An 18,069-nucleotide genomic window follows, 5' to 3' on the forward strand; every position below is an offset into this window, starting at 1 on the left:
AGCGCTTCGGCTCTTTACGGAGCGCGGTCGGGCATTTCCGGTGGCGGCCGATAAACGGCCGTCGGCTTCGTAACGGCGCCTCGTGCGCGCGCGCTCGCCCGCGCCCTGGAGCTGGGGCAGGAAGTGCGGGTGGGAGACGTCAGTTCCGGAGAGTGACGGAGCGGCGGGTCAGAGGCGGCAGCAAAATGGCGGCGCCTGAGGAGCGGGAGCTGACGGCGGAGCAGACCGAGAAGCTGCTGCAGTTCCAGGTGCCGCCTCGGCGGGGGGGCCGTGCCGGCCGGCGGGAGCGGAGGAGGCGGCATGCCGGCTCGGAACGGGTTGGACTGGGCCCGCCCCGCCGGCCTGCGGCGGGCCGGGGGTACGGGGTTCACTGAGAGCTGGGGCAGGCCTCGCCTGGAGCGGGCCCGGCGGTGGGGGGCGAGAGGAGAGACCCCTGTGGTCCTGGCCCTGGCGGGGGCAAGAGCGCTCTCCGCGGGGGCGAGTGAAGCTGCTCCGTGGGGCTTGGGCTCCCCGGGCTTCGGGCTCTCTCGGGCTGGGGCCTCGCTGAGGGGCCGGCCGGTGCTGTGCGTGCCCGGAGCGCTTCGTTAGGAATGGTGTTCTGTCATCGCTAATTGGGGAGGCAGGAAGTGACTGTTGAATAAACCCCATTATAATGCACACGGGAAAAAACTCCTTGGTAAGACGTGGCCGTTTTAATTAAGTAGTCTGAAAAATTCCCTTTCTCGTTATTAGCAGTGAATGGGAGAGGCTTTCCTGGCATCTTGGAAGGGTTAGCCAGTGGGTTTTTATGGGACGTGGTTTCTCAGAAAGTTGTTTCTAACCCTCATGGTTTGGTAATGCCTACTGGGGGGAGGCCACTGGGGATTTTAATGATCTAATCTTGCTGTCTGCTACATAACATGGGCTGGGTCTGTTAACCTTTGGTTTGCCGGAGCACTGGGGTTGTGCAGCAGTTGATTAATTAAAAAAAATAATCTGCAGATGTGGTTTATTAGGGAGGAAATAGTGCTGTGGAGTTAAAATACTTAGGGCTGCTCAGTGAGAAGTAATCAAGCATGCTGGCCAATGAAAATTGTCTTCAGGTGTCTTGGATTTGTTGCTGAATTGTAGGGCATCATGTGGTGTTCCTTGGATTGCAGAGTTCTTTTACAAATACGGTATTTTCTCTCAAAAGTGCTTTGTTGTTTCATGGTCATTTTTTTAGGCTGTGCTCTGTGTTTTTTGATGTGATGTAACTGTAGAATTATAGGGCTTAAAGGGACTTCAGAAGCATCCAGCCCTGCCTTCCAGAGCTGAGAGGGGTGCAGGTGTTGCTCATCATTCCAGACAGATATTTGCCAAACCTTTACCTCTGAGCCAGAGGGATTCAACAACCTCCTGAAGTAATTAATGTGCTGCAGTGTTAGCAGCACTATAGTTAAGAAAAAACTTTTTTACATATATCCCCTCTAAATCTTTACTGCAAATTAAGCTTGTTGGGCAGTCTTACAGACAAAGGAGGCAGAGCAATGTTAACAATTGCTTTCTCAATGCTACCATTTCCCTGGTAAGTATGTGAGGTTTAAGCCATTGTTTATGCTGCACACATATATATGTGTAAAAGGCTGTCCTCCAGCTCCCATTCTCTTGCTGTAAGATATCGTAGTACTTATTAATCTACTGAATCTGGACAGATAGGACCAGCTGCACTCATCAGTGTCCCTGTTGCTATTTTCAAAACCCTGTGGGCAGCTGTGAAACTAAAGAATCCTGTTTCCTAGTGCTACCTGGTGTTGCTATGGCTGGTAGACTGGGGGCTGGAGGGGAAGGAGTCAGAAGGAGGGATTGGGGTTTTAGTCCAGCTTCCTGTTCAGCCCTGGTGTGAAGTGAAGGGAAATGCTCTTTAGACTATAAAGGGGAGAATTTTTTTCAGATAGAAGACAGCTGCTGTCCAGAGGCCTGGTGTGAAAGCTGTGGTCCAGAAGGCTTTGATACCAGGGTACTCTCATTCTTCTGTCCCCTGGGGTATATGGGATTAGCTTTTCACCAGGGCTGGGCCAGTGATAGACTTCATTGGTGATTCCTTCTCCTTTGGTACTTGACACCTGGCTGAAAGGAGCTCAGGTGTGCAGTCCTGCTTGTTTCTTTGAAATGAGATAGAGTAAATTAGTCCACCTGGAAAAGTTTTTTTTTTTTCTTGTTTGCTTTAGCTGGACTCTGTTAAAGAGCATTTGCTGTTTGGAGAGGATGGCAAAGTCTCACTAAAATCATTTGTATGTTGCTATTGCTGCAAAGTACTGCTACAGTTAGCTTGTAAACTTTTCGGGGCTTCCTGCTGTCTTTGCAGGGAACACTCAAATGTTTTCAAAGATAACTTTACACTTTTGTTGTTATGCACTGTCATAACTAATTTGTACAATATTCATTTTGTGGTGGCAGAGCATTGTACTTCCACAGAAGGTGGCATGCCACTGCCGCGTGAATAAAGCAGGAGAGCAGACTACGAAAGAAGGGAGTGTGTATAACAGATGAGGCAAGCAATAGCAGAAAGCCTTCAGTAGTGTTACAGTTAAATGGAGAGCCATAAGGGAAGCATTGAGCAAGAGCTGTAGGCTGCCATTCACCCAGCAAACAGCAGTTCTGGGTGAAGAAGCTGTTGTCCTACCCTGTTTATCCTACTTCTGCTGGAAATGCCTCCTTCCAAGATAGAGACATGAACGCCTGTTGTTGTGTTTGTGGGCCAAGGTGTTGGGGTTACAGTTTAAATACATGCTTTGCATTAATTCCACTGATGTTTGCTTGATGTGCTTTGATAGTGGTCATATAAACAGCTGTGCTGGCAGAATGGTGGAAGTAGCAGCTCTCTTCCTATGGACAGGCCTGGAATAAACAGTTGTCTGCTACACTGCTATGGCAGGTTAATGGAGTGGAAGGAAAAAAAAGTGCCAATATGGAGAGATAATTGGGATAAACTTGACATAACAGCAAAAAAAGCACTCTTAGGTGCTTTTGGCCTCCCATTTACTGCAGAAGCATTGGCTAATGTAAATGAATAAAAGCATACAGATTATTTGCCTGTTGAGACTTTGCTGTCTTGACATTTGTAGAGAGAAACTTGCTTTGAACAGGTTAAGAAAGCTGTGGAGATACAGTTCCATTTGGAAGATGGAAGAAACAGCCAAGCAGCTTTTGTAGGATCTTGTTATTGATCTGTGCCCATTACACTTGGGCTGATGTCTAACATAGTTATAATATGCCAGTGCAAAGTAATGGAGTGTACTCACAAAGAAAAAAGGTAGCACTCATGATACCATCTCTAGCTTCAATTGGGGAAAACAAAATGTTCAGGACTGAAAACATCTCTTGCTTAAAGAGGAAGGAGGAAACAAGAAACTCCAGGCATCTTTCCTATTCGGTGCATTGCGTATTGATCAAAACCCTCTTAAAAGCATTTGCTGTAATATGCAAAGAGAAACTCTCTTGGTAAAGGCTTTTTTTGCTGCCTGAAGTCAGATGTTCTTTGCTCTTGGAAACATAATTCTCTGGAATTTGGCAGTGGGTTCGGAGCTAAGAGCAGTGCCAGTTACAGTCCTGTGGATTTGCATCTCTGTGTTTCAACACACGAGTGTATCAGCAGAGGGGAACAATTTCGTAAGTCCAGTTTACAACCTTTGTCCACTCAGGAGTATTCCTTCTGCATTTGAAGCATGGAATTGCATTTTTCCACTACTTCAGTACTGAGAAGATTTTATCATTCTAGACAGTCTCAAAGGTAAGAGATGCAAATAACTATATCCAACAGCAGCTTTGGTATGTTTTAGGACAGTGCTGTGCTTTGAGGAGTTTGAGAGGCAATGTTGAACTTCCCTGGCTTTTGTGGTACTGAGTATTTTGTTTTCTAGATGTTATCCACTGCCACTGTCTTGAGCTTGGATCTACATTTATTGAAGGTTTGAGGGTGCTAGTTTAATGGGATTAATTTTATTTTTAAGAGGGGGCCTTATCTTTTTATTACTCACTATGTCTGTGTAAGATGTATGCTCTCTGAGGCACCTAATAAGAGACAGAGTAGCAAACTAGTAGTTGGTGACTGATTTGAAGGTAGTGTTTGTTGTCTTCCCTTAATGATGCTAAGGTATAATACATGCTGCTTTGTCTGGCATATGAATAGTGCAGTTGGCAGCTAGCCATGAGATTCACCAGAAACGCTGTAACTGGTGCAGTGGAAATGATGTGGTGGTTCAAGTTTGTGATCTGTTCCTGTGACTAAGGTGAAGCAGTAGCTGTAGAAGGTACTGAGATAATAGTAGAAATGGTCATTGGGAGTGATAATGAACAGTATCAGTGTTTACCAGCAAGTGTTGTCTAAACTGACAGTTGAACTGTCTTCCTGTGGTTCCTTTACATTGAGAGCAAGTTGTTCTGAACCCATGTGTGTTTTCCAGAACATCCTGGAACTGGAGTGTGTCTGTCTCATGGAGTGTGTCAAAGTAACATTCAAAAAGGTGTTCAGTTTTTAAAGCTGCCTTTACACGGGCAATTTCTTTTCCCTGCAATGTTTCATTGTGTAGTTTCATTGATCACAAGAGTGATGGGAGCACTAGGCACAGTGCTACTGGGGTGGTTTTGTCACTTCTGTTTCATGTTGAAAGCCACTGTATTAAGATGCTAAGAGGAAAAAAAAAAAAGTAGCTTCACCTCCAAGGAGAAGTGCTGTTGTAAGAAGACTCCGAGATCTGACAACAGCATGCCTGTTGCTGTAATGGTGGTCGGGAAGGGGTGAAGTTAGCCAGCCTGTCATCTGTCTCTGTGGAGCTCAGTAGGTCTTGCAAATGCGGCAGTGATTCAGTGCTTATTGAATGCTTTTTCATAGTTCTGCATGGCTGTTACTTTGGTGCTGCTTTCTGACCTAAAACTGCTAAAGCATTTTGCATAATTTGAAAAGGAGAGAATGTTTGGTTGTGAAGGTCTGTTATTAGCGATGAGCGATAATCCAGATGTCTAGAGACAAAGGTGTGAATGAGTTTGAGTCTTGTAAATTTTGCAAACAGCAGCAGAATTTTCAGGGTGTTAAAGAATGGTGATCAGAAGACTTTCAAGGCTTTAAAATACACATGTTGTTGTAAAATCAAATAATTGAGTAAGTTGCAGATGCCTTTTAAGATGTCCTTGTAGAAGGACAATGAAGTGCCTTCTGTAAGATTTGGGGGTGAAAAGATCAGAATACAAAACCTAAATTTTACTCAGTGAAACAAATCTTTAAAGATGGTTAAATGAAAACACTAAATTGTGAAGTAAGTGATTAAGGTGTTCTGGCAGCAACAGCTGAGTTCACTGAGCTTCACTTCTTCTAGGAAATTAACTGCTGTAGTGCTCCCCTGCAAGGCTTGCTGCAGACTTACTTTTTAATAACTATACATCAATGAGCAGTGACTTGAAGTGCTTTTTTTCTAAGTAACTGCAATCACATAGTTAATGTCAGCAAGCTTTGAACAGTCTGGTTCTGTACGGCAGAATGAAACAATGATTTTTTGCACAGTAGATTAGGGAGAAGGTAGAGGTCTGTGGAGACTTCATGAGAAAGGAGACAAGAAATGCTCAAAGTTTGAACTCAGCCCAGAAATTGAATAGGGCATTTGTCCACAGTGTGACTCAGGTGGAAATAGCATGTGGAATGTATGAATGGGGGCAGGGAAGGGAATAGATGCACCATCCTTATAGTGATAGGGTGAGGGGCAATGTTTTCAAACTAGAGCAGGGTAGGTTTAGATTGGATATTAGGAAGAAGCTCTTTACACGGAGGGTGGTGAGACACTGGAACAGGTTGCCCAGAGAGGTGGTGGAGGCCCCTTCCCTGGAGATATTCAAGGCCAGGCTTGATGAGGCTCTGAGCAACCTGATCTAAAGATGGCCCTGCTTACTGCAGGGGGGTTGGACTAGATGGCCTTTAAAGGTCCCTTCTAACTCGACCCGATTCTATGATCCTTTTCCAGTAAAACCCCAATTCAGTGTGTTCTTAAATGGTCAGCTTGTCAAGACTGCATCAGGGGCTTTTAGATGAGGCAAGAAATGGGGGAGATGACAAGCAGAATTAAATAGGATTGATAACAATGGATTGGATCACAAGGTGTAATAGAAACAACGCACAAGGATTTATCTCAAGTCACTGCTCTGTGTTTGCAATCATCATAGGCTGCCTCTTGCAGAAAAGCTGTGTTCTGCTGTATGACAGACACAGGGAGCAAAAGTTTCCTGCTCTTTGCCAAACTCCTGCATGGCTGAGATCTTAGGTGTGGCAGAGAAGAGTGCGTGGCGCTGGTGGGCAGAAGACAGGCAAGGCTCTCGTGTAGTTCAGCTCACACAACCTCTGCAGGTCAGCGGGCTCCATCTCTCACAGTGCAGAGCAGCCCACTTCACTACTCAGCAAGGTCCCTGAGCCACCCAGGGAGGTGCATCCTCTGTGGGGTTACAGCCTGGCTAGGGAGGTGTCTGGAGAGAAATCACCAGGTGACAACATGAAGCATTAAGAAATCTGTGGAGTTCTATTGTCAAGAATGGCCTGGCTGGAGAAGCTGTCATATTTTAAGTCTCCTTATATCACCAGCTTTAATGTTGAATTTGTTACACTGCTTATGGCAATTATTGTCATTGCTTCTGCCATCATGTATCCAAGCTAAATAATTGTGGCTGAAGGTATAACTGCTTTCTTGGCTTTCTGTAGCCCTGTTATAGAAAATCTTTTTACTCCTTTTAATTTTAAAATAACAGTAGTTTCCTTCAAAATTGCCAGCATTGTTAATGGTGTGACATGTAATGATCTTTCACTGACTGATTCAAAGGATTGTTGTTAAAAGGTTAGCAGCAGCACATTTGTGGCTTTGTGCTTTCTTGTGAAAGTGCCTGCTTGGCTCTGTGGTGGTAGGTGCGGTGCACAATCCTGGACTGTCTACTCAAACACCTTACAGCGAGTGGTGTGGGGAGAGATGTGTTTGTGGCACAGTGACAGGGATGTTTGCTTCAGTGAAGATTCGTCTTCATTCAAGAGGTGCTGACGTGGCTTCCTGTAATAACAAATACTGTTGTTTGATCTCTTGTGCAGAAGTTCTGACTGGCACAGGGTTAAAATATGCCTTCCAGACATTGGTGTGAGAGCCCAGTGGCTTTGAGGTCTGCCGGTGTGTTTGGACTATGTTTTCTGTTTTGGCTCCTGTTTGTGTTGGACTGGATTTTTTTTACTATAGAATCCCCTGTGATGCTGGAAAACGCTACCTTCATTAGTGCCCGGCTCATTTTGGTTTTAGTCTGTTTATGCTTGCAGTGAGTGAAGTAATGGTTGTCCTGGGTTTTCAGAAATGCTTTGCCTGTCCTTTAAGTTGATGCTTTGAGGTGATGTTTGAGGGCATTGGTCTGGCATGTCCTTCCAGAGTGAAATTTATGGGCAATATTATGTTAGACTCTTAACTGGGCTGAGTGCAGTTGTAGTTATGGGCCGTGGGCACTGGTGAGAATGGGCTAATGCTGGAAGAGTGCAAAGGCCTGTTTGAGGCCTCCTGTGTGTTTACGGATTTGGGCTAGCTCAGATTGCTCTGCTCTTAAACTGAGAGCAGAGGACTTTAAAAAAATGTTGTGGTAACTCCTGTCAATGCTCACATGTTGCAAAGAACAGTAAAAATGTAGCACTCTCCTGACACTCATCTGCTTTTATTCTTCTTTAGGACTTGACTGGCATAGAGTCCATGGACCAATGTCGTCACACACTGGAGCAGCACAACTGGAACATAGAGGTACCACTGCAAATAAGATTTGTAGCAGTTTCCAAGTACCTGGATTAAGCAGAGTACCCTGTGGGGAGGGGAGGTCCTACCAGTAGGATTTAATGTGCCAACCCCTGAATTTACACTAGTAGTTCTTTATAACAGTGTCTTGATATTGCTGGAGAGCTGCTTCCAGAAGTATACAGCGGAGTTGTTACAACTGAACAATCACTTGTCTGGCACGTTGTGTAACTTCCCATAGTGCATGTGTGCAGGCAGCCATGGAGAAGGCTTTCTGTACAGAAGAGGGTATTGGTGGTTACGGTTTGTAATAAGTCGTGCTTATCGCGTGCTCTGGGGCTGTAGACAAATAATACCTACTGTTAGTGTCCAAAGTATAAAAAAAGACATCTTCTGCTATCCTTGAATGTCTAAAACCTCCCTTTGCTCTTTCTTTTGTCAAAGGCAGCTGTACAGGACCGACTGAATGAGCAAGAGGGTGTCCCAAGTGTGTTTAATCCTCCTCCATCGCGGCCGTTGCAGGTCAATACAGCCGACCACAGGATCTACAGCTATGTTGTTTCAAGGCCACAGCCAAGGGCAAGTTATCTTACAGTGGATTTTTGTCCTGCTTCTTGGGTGACTGTTTGTGAACAACAGAACTTGCAGGCAGGGAAAGGAATTGTTTCTTTGTATGCTGTTATCTCCTTTCTAAATATTTTATCTTCTGAAAACAAAATGTAGACCTGTTCCTTCAGCGTGTATTATTACTGTGGATATTTTCTCTGTGGTGTGATTCACAGTATGAGACAGCCTTATTTGGCATAGAATGTCTTGCTGTGGTGTAGAAAAGCTTTTTGATCAGTTGGAAAAGAGAACTGTCTGCTCCTTATGGCAAAGTGATATTTTTTCTCTTAAGAGCCCCCCTAAAATTTATATCAAGTTGAATACAGAATCAATGACTTGCACTAATGTTCTGCAAACAAATTTGCTTGAGCACCTGTAAGACTCGGTGCTGTTAATCCCTTTGTACAGTTAAGAAAACTAGCACAGAGCAAAAGCATTGCTGCTTGAATAGTCAGTGATGCCGGTTTTCAGACGTGTCATGTTGAATTCTGACTGAACCATGCTAGTCACTTAAATTTGATTTGATATGTCCGAAGCCATGAAATATTGCTGAGCTTTTTTGCAGTGGTTAGAACACTGATAGTCCTGTGTGTGCCTCTAAGCTTGATGCTGGTGGCCGCTTTGCTTTAGCAGGTCTGTTCCTGGGATGGAGACTGTTCTAATGCCTTGTTTGTAATTGCAGGGCCTGTTAGGATGGGGTTACTACTTCATAATGCTTCCATTCCGATTTACCTATTACACATTACTTGATATATTTAGGTAAGTACTTTTTTTGTGCTGACTCATGTATTGACTGCATCAAGGCACATTCTAGCTTAGATTTGGCTGTACCTCTGTCACTTGGATCTTTAATGTCAGACTTTCCATTTATTTGCTGAACTGGCTTAATCTGTATCCTGGTAAAGTTCCTGTGCTGTTTAGTAAGAAATAAATCTTATTGCAGACAAAAAGAGCATCGTGCAGCTCTGTAAAGGAAATATTTAATTGGAGTTCTAACTCAGCACAGCTTTACAGTTTGAGTGCCACACAAAGGGGATGCAAAACAGTGTGAAACTGTCTGGTATTCTTGGACAAACACCTTGATCAGAATTGTGTCCCATTGGGCTGGGCTGCAGGTTAACATGCCCTAATACCTGTATATTACTTGGCAAAACCCAAACTGTAAACACCTCTGCTTTTTCCCCTTTGGTGTCTGTTGCCTCTCCTCCCTTTAGTACCCTGAGGGGCTAGTTCATCTTGCCTCCTTAACAGCATTGATAGAGAGAAAAGGGAGTATTGAAATGTGGTAAATATCCAGCAGTCCTGCTATCTGTATTGTTTTGGCAGCTTATCCTTTGAGTTACTCCCGCCCCTTAAAGACTTTTTCAAAGTTCAGTGTAACTTCTGTGCATCAATAGAACTAAACAACATTAATGTCTGTCTTGCAGTTAAGTTTTTTCAGCCTCAGAGGAATGGCTGTTTATTCTGTCTTCATTGGACTCCTAGTGTAATGTTCTCTTTCTGTAGCTCTTTGCACTGTGGAACTGTTAGTCTTGGAATAGCAGTAATGCAGTTTTCAAAGTTATCTGGACGAAACTGTGTGGCTTTTAACAGCCTGTCTTTGACTAAATTCCTCAAACCTCATACTGTTGGTGTGGCTTATGCCTGATGCTTCAGAGGAAGTCAAAACTGTTAATCACACAGAATTCAGATACTTGCTGATGCCTGGCATGAGATATTATTTGACTGGGGGGAGTTCTGTAGGAATGGTATCAGTTTGGAGCAGGTGGCAGTTTAGGTTGTGATTAGAAATGTTCAAGGGTCTCAGCTGTGACTTTTTTCCTCCTTATGAATACCAGTGACTGTCTGTGCAAAAGAAAACCTGTTCTTCAGAAAGTCAGTAAGCTGCATTTCCAGTGTCCTGTGCTTCCTTTCTAGGTTTGCTCTGCGTTTTATACGCCCTGATCCTCGTAGTCGGGTCACTGACCCAGTGGGTGACATTATTTCGTTTATTCATATGTTTGAGGAAAAATATGGGAGGATACACCCTGTCTTCTACCAGGGAACCTACAGCCAGGTCAGTGTCACACCTTGGTGCGTAGATGCTGGGGAGATGGAGAGTGGGGATTTTGCCAGATGGTGTCAGGGCCTACATGGCAAAATCACGTTTCATTTAAAAGCTCAGTGTTTGTCCCCAAACTCTCTAACAGGGTAATGGAGAGCTAGTGAACAAGTGTGTTGGAAAACCAGTGGCTGCCAGGCTTGATGATATGCCAAGCCTGCAAAGTTGGAAAGCAAAGCTGCTCTGACTGTTCCTCGACCGTCTGTATGGCTCTGTAGCCAACAGCTATTCTTTGTAATCCTGCCTTTGTTTTTATAAACTGATGCGGTATGCCAGAATCTGTCCTTCTGTTCACCAAATTGGGATTGACTGCCTGGGCTTGTATTATAATGAAACTCCAGAACTTGGTGTGGGATCTCAAAATTGAGAGAGGGAGTCCCTGAAGAAATTACGTGAGGTGAGCGATCTGTATATTAGATCTGGGCTGATGGTGCTCTCTGTAAAAGTGGGACGTCCCAACGGGTGCTGCCTCTTCTGCAGCTTCTCTCGGACTAGCCAAGGGAAGGGCCTCCTGCAGTGTGTCCCAGCAGGCAGTTGGATCAGCGCTGCTTCCTGAGTGCCAGAGAAGAATGTGGAGTCTGTATCTGCTCCACGCTGCACAGTGATGGAGCTCGCCACCTCCACAGCTCTTCTGGGCCCCTCTGTCTTTCCTGGAATCCAAACTCAAATAACCATGTAATGGTTAGGCTACCAAAATTCAGTGCCTGTAAAACAGAGAGCCTATTATGCACTTATCCTGTGGTCTTGCTAAGAAATGCTCTTGGGTGGGTGGAATCCAGAGGCTGTAGATGCAAAAAGGGGTTTTTGTTGTTGGTTGGTTGGTTTTTGTTTTGTCGGGGCCTGCAGCATTATTGAGTTATCTTTTTTTTTTGTAGTGTTTTCACTTGATGTGGTCTGAAGGTTGTGTCCTGTACAGGCTAGATTGGAAAGCTCAGCCTTGGCTGCTGGGAGTCTGAGGGATGAAGGAGGGCTCTTCACTGCCAGCTGGGTCTGGCGGGGTGGTGGGGGGTGTTGATCTGCGTAGTTGTCTACCTGCCTTCTCCCCGAGTTCAGTGTTCTCCAAAGCCTCAAAGTCCTGAAAGGAGTGTGAAAGAACAGCACTAAATGAGGGTTTAGTCAGAAGCTTTGACAGGTTCGTCTCTGCTGCTGCTTTATTAAAGCCATGCTAGTGGCAGAGTAGTGGGCTGGGTAAATGTTGCTGAGCTGTGTTGCGTAAGTCTTGTGGGTGCTGCTTTCCCCTTGCCTAGAGACCCTGTAACTTAACTTCCTCTGCTCTTATGCCAAGGCACTGAATGATGCCAAGCGGGAACTGCGCTTCCTGTTGGTTTATCTTCATGGAGATGACCACCAAGACACAGATGAATTCTGCCGGTAGGTAGGAGAGTTTTTCAAATAGTTATCTTTGCACTTTTAACGCAGCTTCGTTCACACAATCTCTTCTCGTTCCCTAGCAATACGCTGTGTGTACCTGAGGTGATCACCCTCATAAACACTAGAATGCTCTTCTGGGCTTGCTCGACCAATAAACCAGAGGGATACAGAGGTGAGTATGTCCCTCCTGGCCTTTACCAGGACAAACTTATGTGTTTGTTCTCTGGGACAAACTTTTAAAGTTTGTTTAAAACTTATGTGTTTTGTTTTTATGCAAGGAGACAAGAGATTTCTGGATTGCAGGGGGAAATACATGTTGTTTTTCGTGTAGTATCTCAGAGGGCCTGTTTGGATGCCAGAGAGATACCTTCTGTTGTTAACCTCTACTGTTCTGTGTCTTGCTGGGCACTCCTGGTTGTGTGCTCTTTGCTGTGGGCATTCAGGCTGCTTTTAGTGCCTTGTTAATGGGAGTTGGTGGGTGTGTGCTGAGGATTAAACTGAGTGCAGAAACAAGTATCTAACTAGCTGTGCCCTTAACGCTGGTTCGTATTATGCCTGAGGCCAGGAGTGACTTGTTAGGTGCATTCTTTCCCTTTCTGAGACAGCCATCTTCACTCCACGCCCAGTCCCTCTTTCTCCTTGAAAGTCCACAGTGAGGTCTTTTAAGTACAGTCTTTCCAGAGCTGTTGATACGTGGCCTGTCAGCGTTTTGGTAGGGTTTTGCTGCAAATAGGGGCTTTTCCCAAAGTTCTGTTCATGCATCCTGTGTCTTTTCCGAGCCTTGTTTCATGGCAGGAGAGACCAGGAGTTCTGGCTCTAAATCTAGGTCATTCCTGGCTTCATAATTCAGCTACCAGCTATTGGCACCTTGAAAGAATGGCTTTCTAAGGAGACATTCTTCTACTTATTGCAGTTTCATTGCTGCAGTGCTTTGGGAGTCACAGCCTAGAAAGCAGAGCTGGAAGGGATCGTGGGCCTTCATTTAATCCATAGGTTGCTCTGATTTGGTTTGGAGGGTTCCTTTGGTAATGACCGTTCCAAGCTGAGTGATATGCTGTGCACGTCTTGAGGAGGAGGTAGCAGTCAGTCACAGGTGAACAGTAACTTAAAAAACCCTGATCTGCTTCATTCCCTGCTTCAAGACAGAGCCTGCCACTGGCAGAAACAATTTAATTTTGTTCCGAAATGTCCAGGATGGACAGTCTGCTATCTTCCCTATGACAGTATCTTTCAGAGTCTGGCCGTTCCTAAAATTAGCAAGTGTTTCCCTGTGTTTGACCTTTTTTCTCTTCCTGCAGTTTAAACCCAGGGGTTTTTGTCCCATTCTGAATGGACATTTAGAGCAATTTACTTCCTGCTTGAATTCAAGAACCTTTTTCGTTATTTGAAATCTTGTTTGTTCCCCCCCAGTCTCTATGCTCCAAGCCATTTTCTCCAATTCCTAGTTTATAAGCTGTAGTTTGACAAAATGGAGGCTGAGGCCTTTTCTGCCTTGGAAGAGACAGTGGCTGTGGAAGCTGCTTTCCTAGGCCCTTAGTGATGGAGAGCCTTTGGGCTGTACCTCCTGGCTCACCCTTCTGGATGGGGCAGTTATGGTGATGTTTGTGCCTGTTTCACAGTCTCCCAGGCTCTGCGAGAGAACACATACCCGTTCCTGGCTGTGATTATGCTGAAGGATCGCAGAATGACGGTAGTTGGGCGGCTAGAAGGCCTCATCCAGGCTGATGACCTCATTAATCAACTGATGTTCATCATGGATGCCAACCAGACATACCTGGTGTCCGAACGCCTGGAAAGGTATGATGGGACCTGAGCTCCAGCAATGCAGACCTTGTGGAGGCAGGCTCTGCCCTGCTCCCCTCCTCCCTCCAGACACTATGTGTAGGCAGGTAGGTTGGCATCTCCTGTTCTGTAACAGAGACCATGGGTTCTCCTCTTCCCAGTGGGATTGTTGGTCCATAAATTCAGGCCAACCTATAGCCAAGGAGCTGGATGTGTTGCCCATACAGACCCACTACTAAAAGGTGGGTGTGAGTGCTCTACTGGTTTCCGCAGTTGGAGCACATCCGTAGTGTGCTGGAGCTTTGCAGGTAAAGCTTGGACAATAGCCAGGAGGAGCCGAGTTGGGAGCAAAGGCATCACAGGCAGGAGGAGAGCTGGTGTCTGCAGCCAGTTGGTGGGCGAGTGTTGCAGCCTGACCTGGCTGTCCTGAATTTTGACTGTGGTGCTGGTAGCGCCTTGTGAGCACGAGCTCTGTAGGGACTCGCGGGCTGTGTCTGAAGTAGATGCCACCTTCTGGTCTTCTGCCTGCCCCTCCACTGCCCCATTGTCCCCCTGTTCTCAGCACTGGTGAGGCCGTACCTTGAATACTGCATTCAGTTTTGGGCCCCTCACTACAAGAGAGACACTGAGGTGCTGGAGCGAGCCCAAAGAAGGGCAATAAAGCTGGTGAAAGGGCTAAATAATAAGTCTTATGAGGAGCAGCTGAGAGAACTGAGATTGCTTAGCCTGGAGGAAAGAAGGTTGAGGAGAGACCTCATTGCTCTCTTCAACTGCCTGAAAGGAGGTTGTAGTGAGGCGGGGGTTGGTCTCTTCTCCCAAATAACAGGAGATAGGAGAAGAGGAAATGGTGTCAAGTTGCACCAGGGAAGGTTAGATTGGATATTAGGAAAAATTCTTTGTTGAAAGGGTCATCAAGCATTGGAACAGGCTGCCCAGGGAGGTGGTTGAGTCACCATCCCTGGAGGTATTTAAAAGACCTGTCGATGTGGTGCTGAGGGACACGGGTTAGTGGTGGACTTGGCGCAGTGTTAGGTTAATGGTTGGACTCGATGATCTTAAAGGTCCTTTCCAACCTAAATGAGTCTATGGTTCTGTGGTTTCTGCGGGGGACTCAGTAACACATTTTGATGCCTCTGGTTTCTAAAATGCACAAGGAATTATCGGAAGGAGGTAAAACTGTGCAGAGTCTGAGGAATGAGGCAGAAATCCTGGGCATTGCTTGTGTGCTGTCTGTCCACTCTGTCAGGCTGCAGTGGGTGAGAAATCTTTTGTGTTCAGTTCACTTCCACTCAACCTAGGGAAACCATTGGTGTGCTAGGGACTGTGGAGACTCAGCTGGACTTCTAGGAGCTTGTGGTACTCAGCCCTCTAAATGAGGTGTTAACTGATGTGCGATGAGCTTGCGGCTGTACCTGCACCCTCAGGTCTGCCTGCTGTGCCTTCACTTTGGGGCCTGCTAGCCCTGACCGCTCCCTGCTTACGCTTGCAGGGAAGAGAGGAACCAAACCCAAGTTCTGAGGCAGCAGCAGGACGAGGCATATCTGGCATCCTTGCGTGCAGACCAGGAAAAAGAGCGCAAGAAGAAGGAAGAACGGGAGAGGAAGAAGAAGAAGGAGGAAGAAGTGCAGCAGCAAAAACTAGCAGAGGAGAGACGGCGACAGGTGAGAGCAAACTGACTGTTGGAGAGGCTGCTGTGCCCTCCAGGATGCTGAGGTTGTGTAGGAGCAGTGCCTGCACAGGGCTGTCTTGTTGGATTGGAGCTGCCTTCTCTTGCTTGGGGCCTGAGTGTCCTCCGAGGCTCCTGGAGCAGCTGCGCTGCAAGGGACAAGCATAAAGGTCAGTTCAGCGCATGCCCCTTGCTCCTGCTCCTTTACTTTGCAGACGCTGCAGGAGGAGAAGGAGCGGAAATCCGAATGCCTTCCTCCTGAACCACATCCCGATGACCCAGAGAGCGTTAAGATCATTTTCAAGCTGCCTAACGATTCCAGAGTGGAGCGGCGATTCCACTTCACACAGTCATTGACGGTGAGCTTGGGGCAGAGCTGATGGGCTTCCCAGAGTAAGAGAGGGGTCAAGAGGTTCTCCAGGTGGCTCCGCAAAGCTGTGGTTCCATTGGACTTTGCCAAAGGGTGACCTTTGCTGAGAGCCTTAGCAGGCAGGGTTGTTCCTGGGTAAGGAGGATGTCTTGGCGCCTGGTCCCACCAGTTTAGGAGTTTAGAGCGGGGGGAAAAATGGAAGAAGCCTTTTCTTCTCCTGAAAAAGAAGTCCTGAGTCTCTTGTTGCTCCCTGTTAAATAAGAGCTCTGGACTCCCCAGGTACTCTGTCACAAGTCCATTTTCGTGCACGCTAAGAAAATGGTTGTCTTGTGTCCACAACACAGTTACGGTGCAAATCTGGTAACCTGTGAGATGCCATGGATATGTTCTGGCTGTGTCATTGCTCCCCCCGCTGGCAGTTATTTCTGTGCTGCTTTCCCAGGTGATCCACGACTTCTTGTTCTCCTTGAAAGAAAGCCCTGAAAAGTTCCAGATTGAGGCCAACTTCCCTCGCCGTGTCCTGCCCTGCCTCCCTACAGAGGAGTGGCCCAACCCGCCCACGCTGCAGGAGGCCGGACTCAGCCACACGGAAGTCCTCTTTGTGCAGGACCTCACGGACGATTGACACTTTTCCAGAAGACACAAAATGGAAAGAGAAATTCATATTATTATTATAATACAATATTTTTTTTAAAAGACTGCGTACAAACGAGGGATCAGAGACCACATTGCCTGTGCCAGCTGTGCTGTGTGTGTGCACTGGCGAGAGGAGGTGTGTGCACGTCCTCACACCCCCGTGTACACAGCCATCCCCTACACTTGGAGGGCAGAGAGGGAGGGGAGCTGGTGTTGCCCCTCCGCCCTCCCTGGGGAGGAACAGGAATGGCAGCTCTCGGTAATTATTGCTTTTATTGACGACAATAATAATAAAACCCCAACAACCTGACATCTTGTGAAGATTTGATACTCTGCTGCTCCTGACAGCCAGAAGACCGGGCACCTGAATGTGCTGGGAGAGGGTGGGGAGGGAAGGGCTGGACAGAATCTCTTCACCTTCCCTCTGTGTATAAATACCTTTCTTCTAATATTTCTCTTGCTTTGTAATGACCAAAGGAGAATGGGGTTGACTATAGTATTAACTTTTTGATAAAGAGCTGGTTCGATTCTTACCTGTGTGGGGTCTTGCCCAGGGTTCTTAGCCTGCGTAGTGTAATAAACTCTGCCTCTAGCATGTCTGTGCCGATGCTTTCTGCCTGGGCCCCTGCCACAGCCCAGCACTGGGGAGGGGCTGCCAGCAGCTGGGGCTCTACAGCAAGTTACTGCTCATGGCATCCTGGGTTCGCTTAACTTCTGGCCTTGGATTGGTAATTCTGTGCCAGCGGAGCTGCTGCTGTGAGAGGAACACGAGTGTGCAGACCCTGGGGGGAAGCGGGGCTGGGGGTGCTGCCTGCTTGCAGCAGGAGCTTGGGGCTCAGGCTGGGTCGGAGGGAGGTGGCCCTTCCTTGAGCCCTCCTGTGTCAAGTTAGAAGTGGAGGAAGAAAAAAAAAAAAAAAGGACAACCAGAAGGACACCCAGGAGGAAGGTGGGGGTAAGTCTCTGCGCTCCCCCAGAGGCTTGGCCATGGCTGGGGCGTGGTGCTGTTGGCTCCTGCCCAAAGTGGGAGGGGTGGGAGCCTGCTCCTTCCCTACCTGCTCCTCCCCTCCCTGGGCAGGTTCCCCTTGCTCACTTGCCTGTACCAAGCACAGAAGGGAGCAGGGATGTCTCTGCCCCACCATTTCTGAAGCCTGCAAGCTTATAGTAAACCAGCCCCTTTTCCTGGTGGCTCCAGGGCCTGGTGTGGCTTTCTCAACAGGGAGAAGAGATCCCTCATTTTCCTCCCAAAGGAAGAGCTGTTCCCTCTCTGGCCAGAGAGCCTTCTGCAGCAGCATGGTTTGGGGAGCAGCAACCTGCTCGTACCCCTGCCCTCTGTCGTGTGTAGGGTGGATGTGTCTGTTCTGCTCAGCTTGAAGTGCCCAGCCTGGGGCTACTGAGGTCGCCTGGGGCTGGGCTGGTCTCCTGCCAGCCAGGGGAGCACAGGGATTGCCTCTTCCCTGGCTGGGCATGGCCATGCTGGAGGGTTGGGCTGTAGGAGAGGTTGAAGCTGCCCCCCTGGTGCTGCTGGAGCCACCTGGAAGGATGTGCTGTCCCAGGGTGGCATCCAAGAGGACTTCCCATCTCAGTGCAAGCTGTGAAGGATCTCCAGGTGGGAGTAAGGGGGGTCTGTGGTGCTGCTGGGTCACAGACCCCGCTGGGGTAGAAGACCTCCCTACAGCTCTTGCTTCCCCCCGTAGGGTCTCCTAGTCTCCTCCAAGTCTATATCTGGGGTTCTTCCAGCCTCCGCACCCTCCCTCCACCTGCTGGGTGGCGACCTGGGGACACC

At 47.3% G+C, this 18,069-nt stretch overlaps 1 protein-coding gene across 1 annotated transcript; it reads left to right on the forward strand.

Annotated features, from left to right (window-relative positions):
• The first annotated feature begins 6 nt into the window (after positions 1–6).
• FAF2 (Fas associated factor family member 2) lies at positions 7–16,881 on the forward strand. Its single transcript, XM_063349438.1, has 11 exons — positions 7–248; positions 7,695–7,763; positions 8,199–8,333; positions 9,043–9,119; positions 10,278–10,416; positions 11,747–11,832; positions 11,913–12,004; positions 13,452–13,629; positions 15,104–15,275; positions 15,496–15,639; positions 16,093–16,881. Exons 1-11 carry the CDS (start codon positions 186–188, stop codon positions 16,273–16,275), a joined length of 1,338 nt encoding a protein of 445 aa, XP_063205508.1. The 5' UTR covers positions 7–185; the 3' UTR covers positions 16,276–16,881.
• Positions 16,882–18,069: the final 1,188 nt, after the last annotated feature.

Source organism: Chroicocephalus ridibundus, chromosome 11 (assembly GCF_963924245.1).
Source record: "Chroicocephalus ridibundus chromosome 11, bChrRid1.1, whole genome shotgun sequence".
NCBI lineage: Eukaryota > Metazoa > Chordata > Aves > Charadriiformes > Laridae > Chroicocephalus > Chroicocephalus ridibundus.

What these genes read in the sequence shown, in the direction of transcription:
- FAF2 (XM_063349438.1), top strand. Translation starts at nt 186, where the DNA reads ATGGCGGCGCCTGAGGAGCGGGAGCTGACGGCGGAGCAGACCGAGAAG. An exon ending in AGCACAACTGGAACATAGAG is followed by an intron (nt 7,764 to 8,198) that starts GTACCACTGCAA and finishes CTTTTGTCAAAG; the next exon opens with GCAGCTGTACAGGACCGACT. An exon ending in ACTTCACACAGTCATTGACG is followed by an intron (nt 15,640 to 16,092) that starts GTGAGCTTGGGG and finishes CTGCTTTCCCAG; the next exon opens with GTGATCCACGACTTCTTGTT.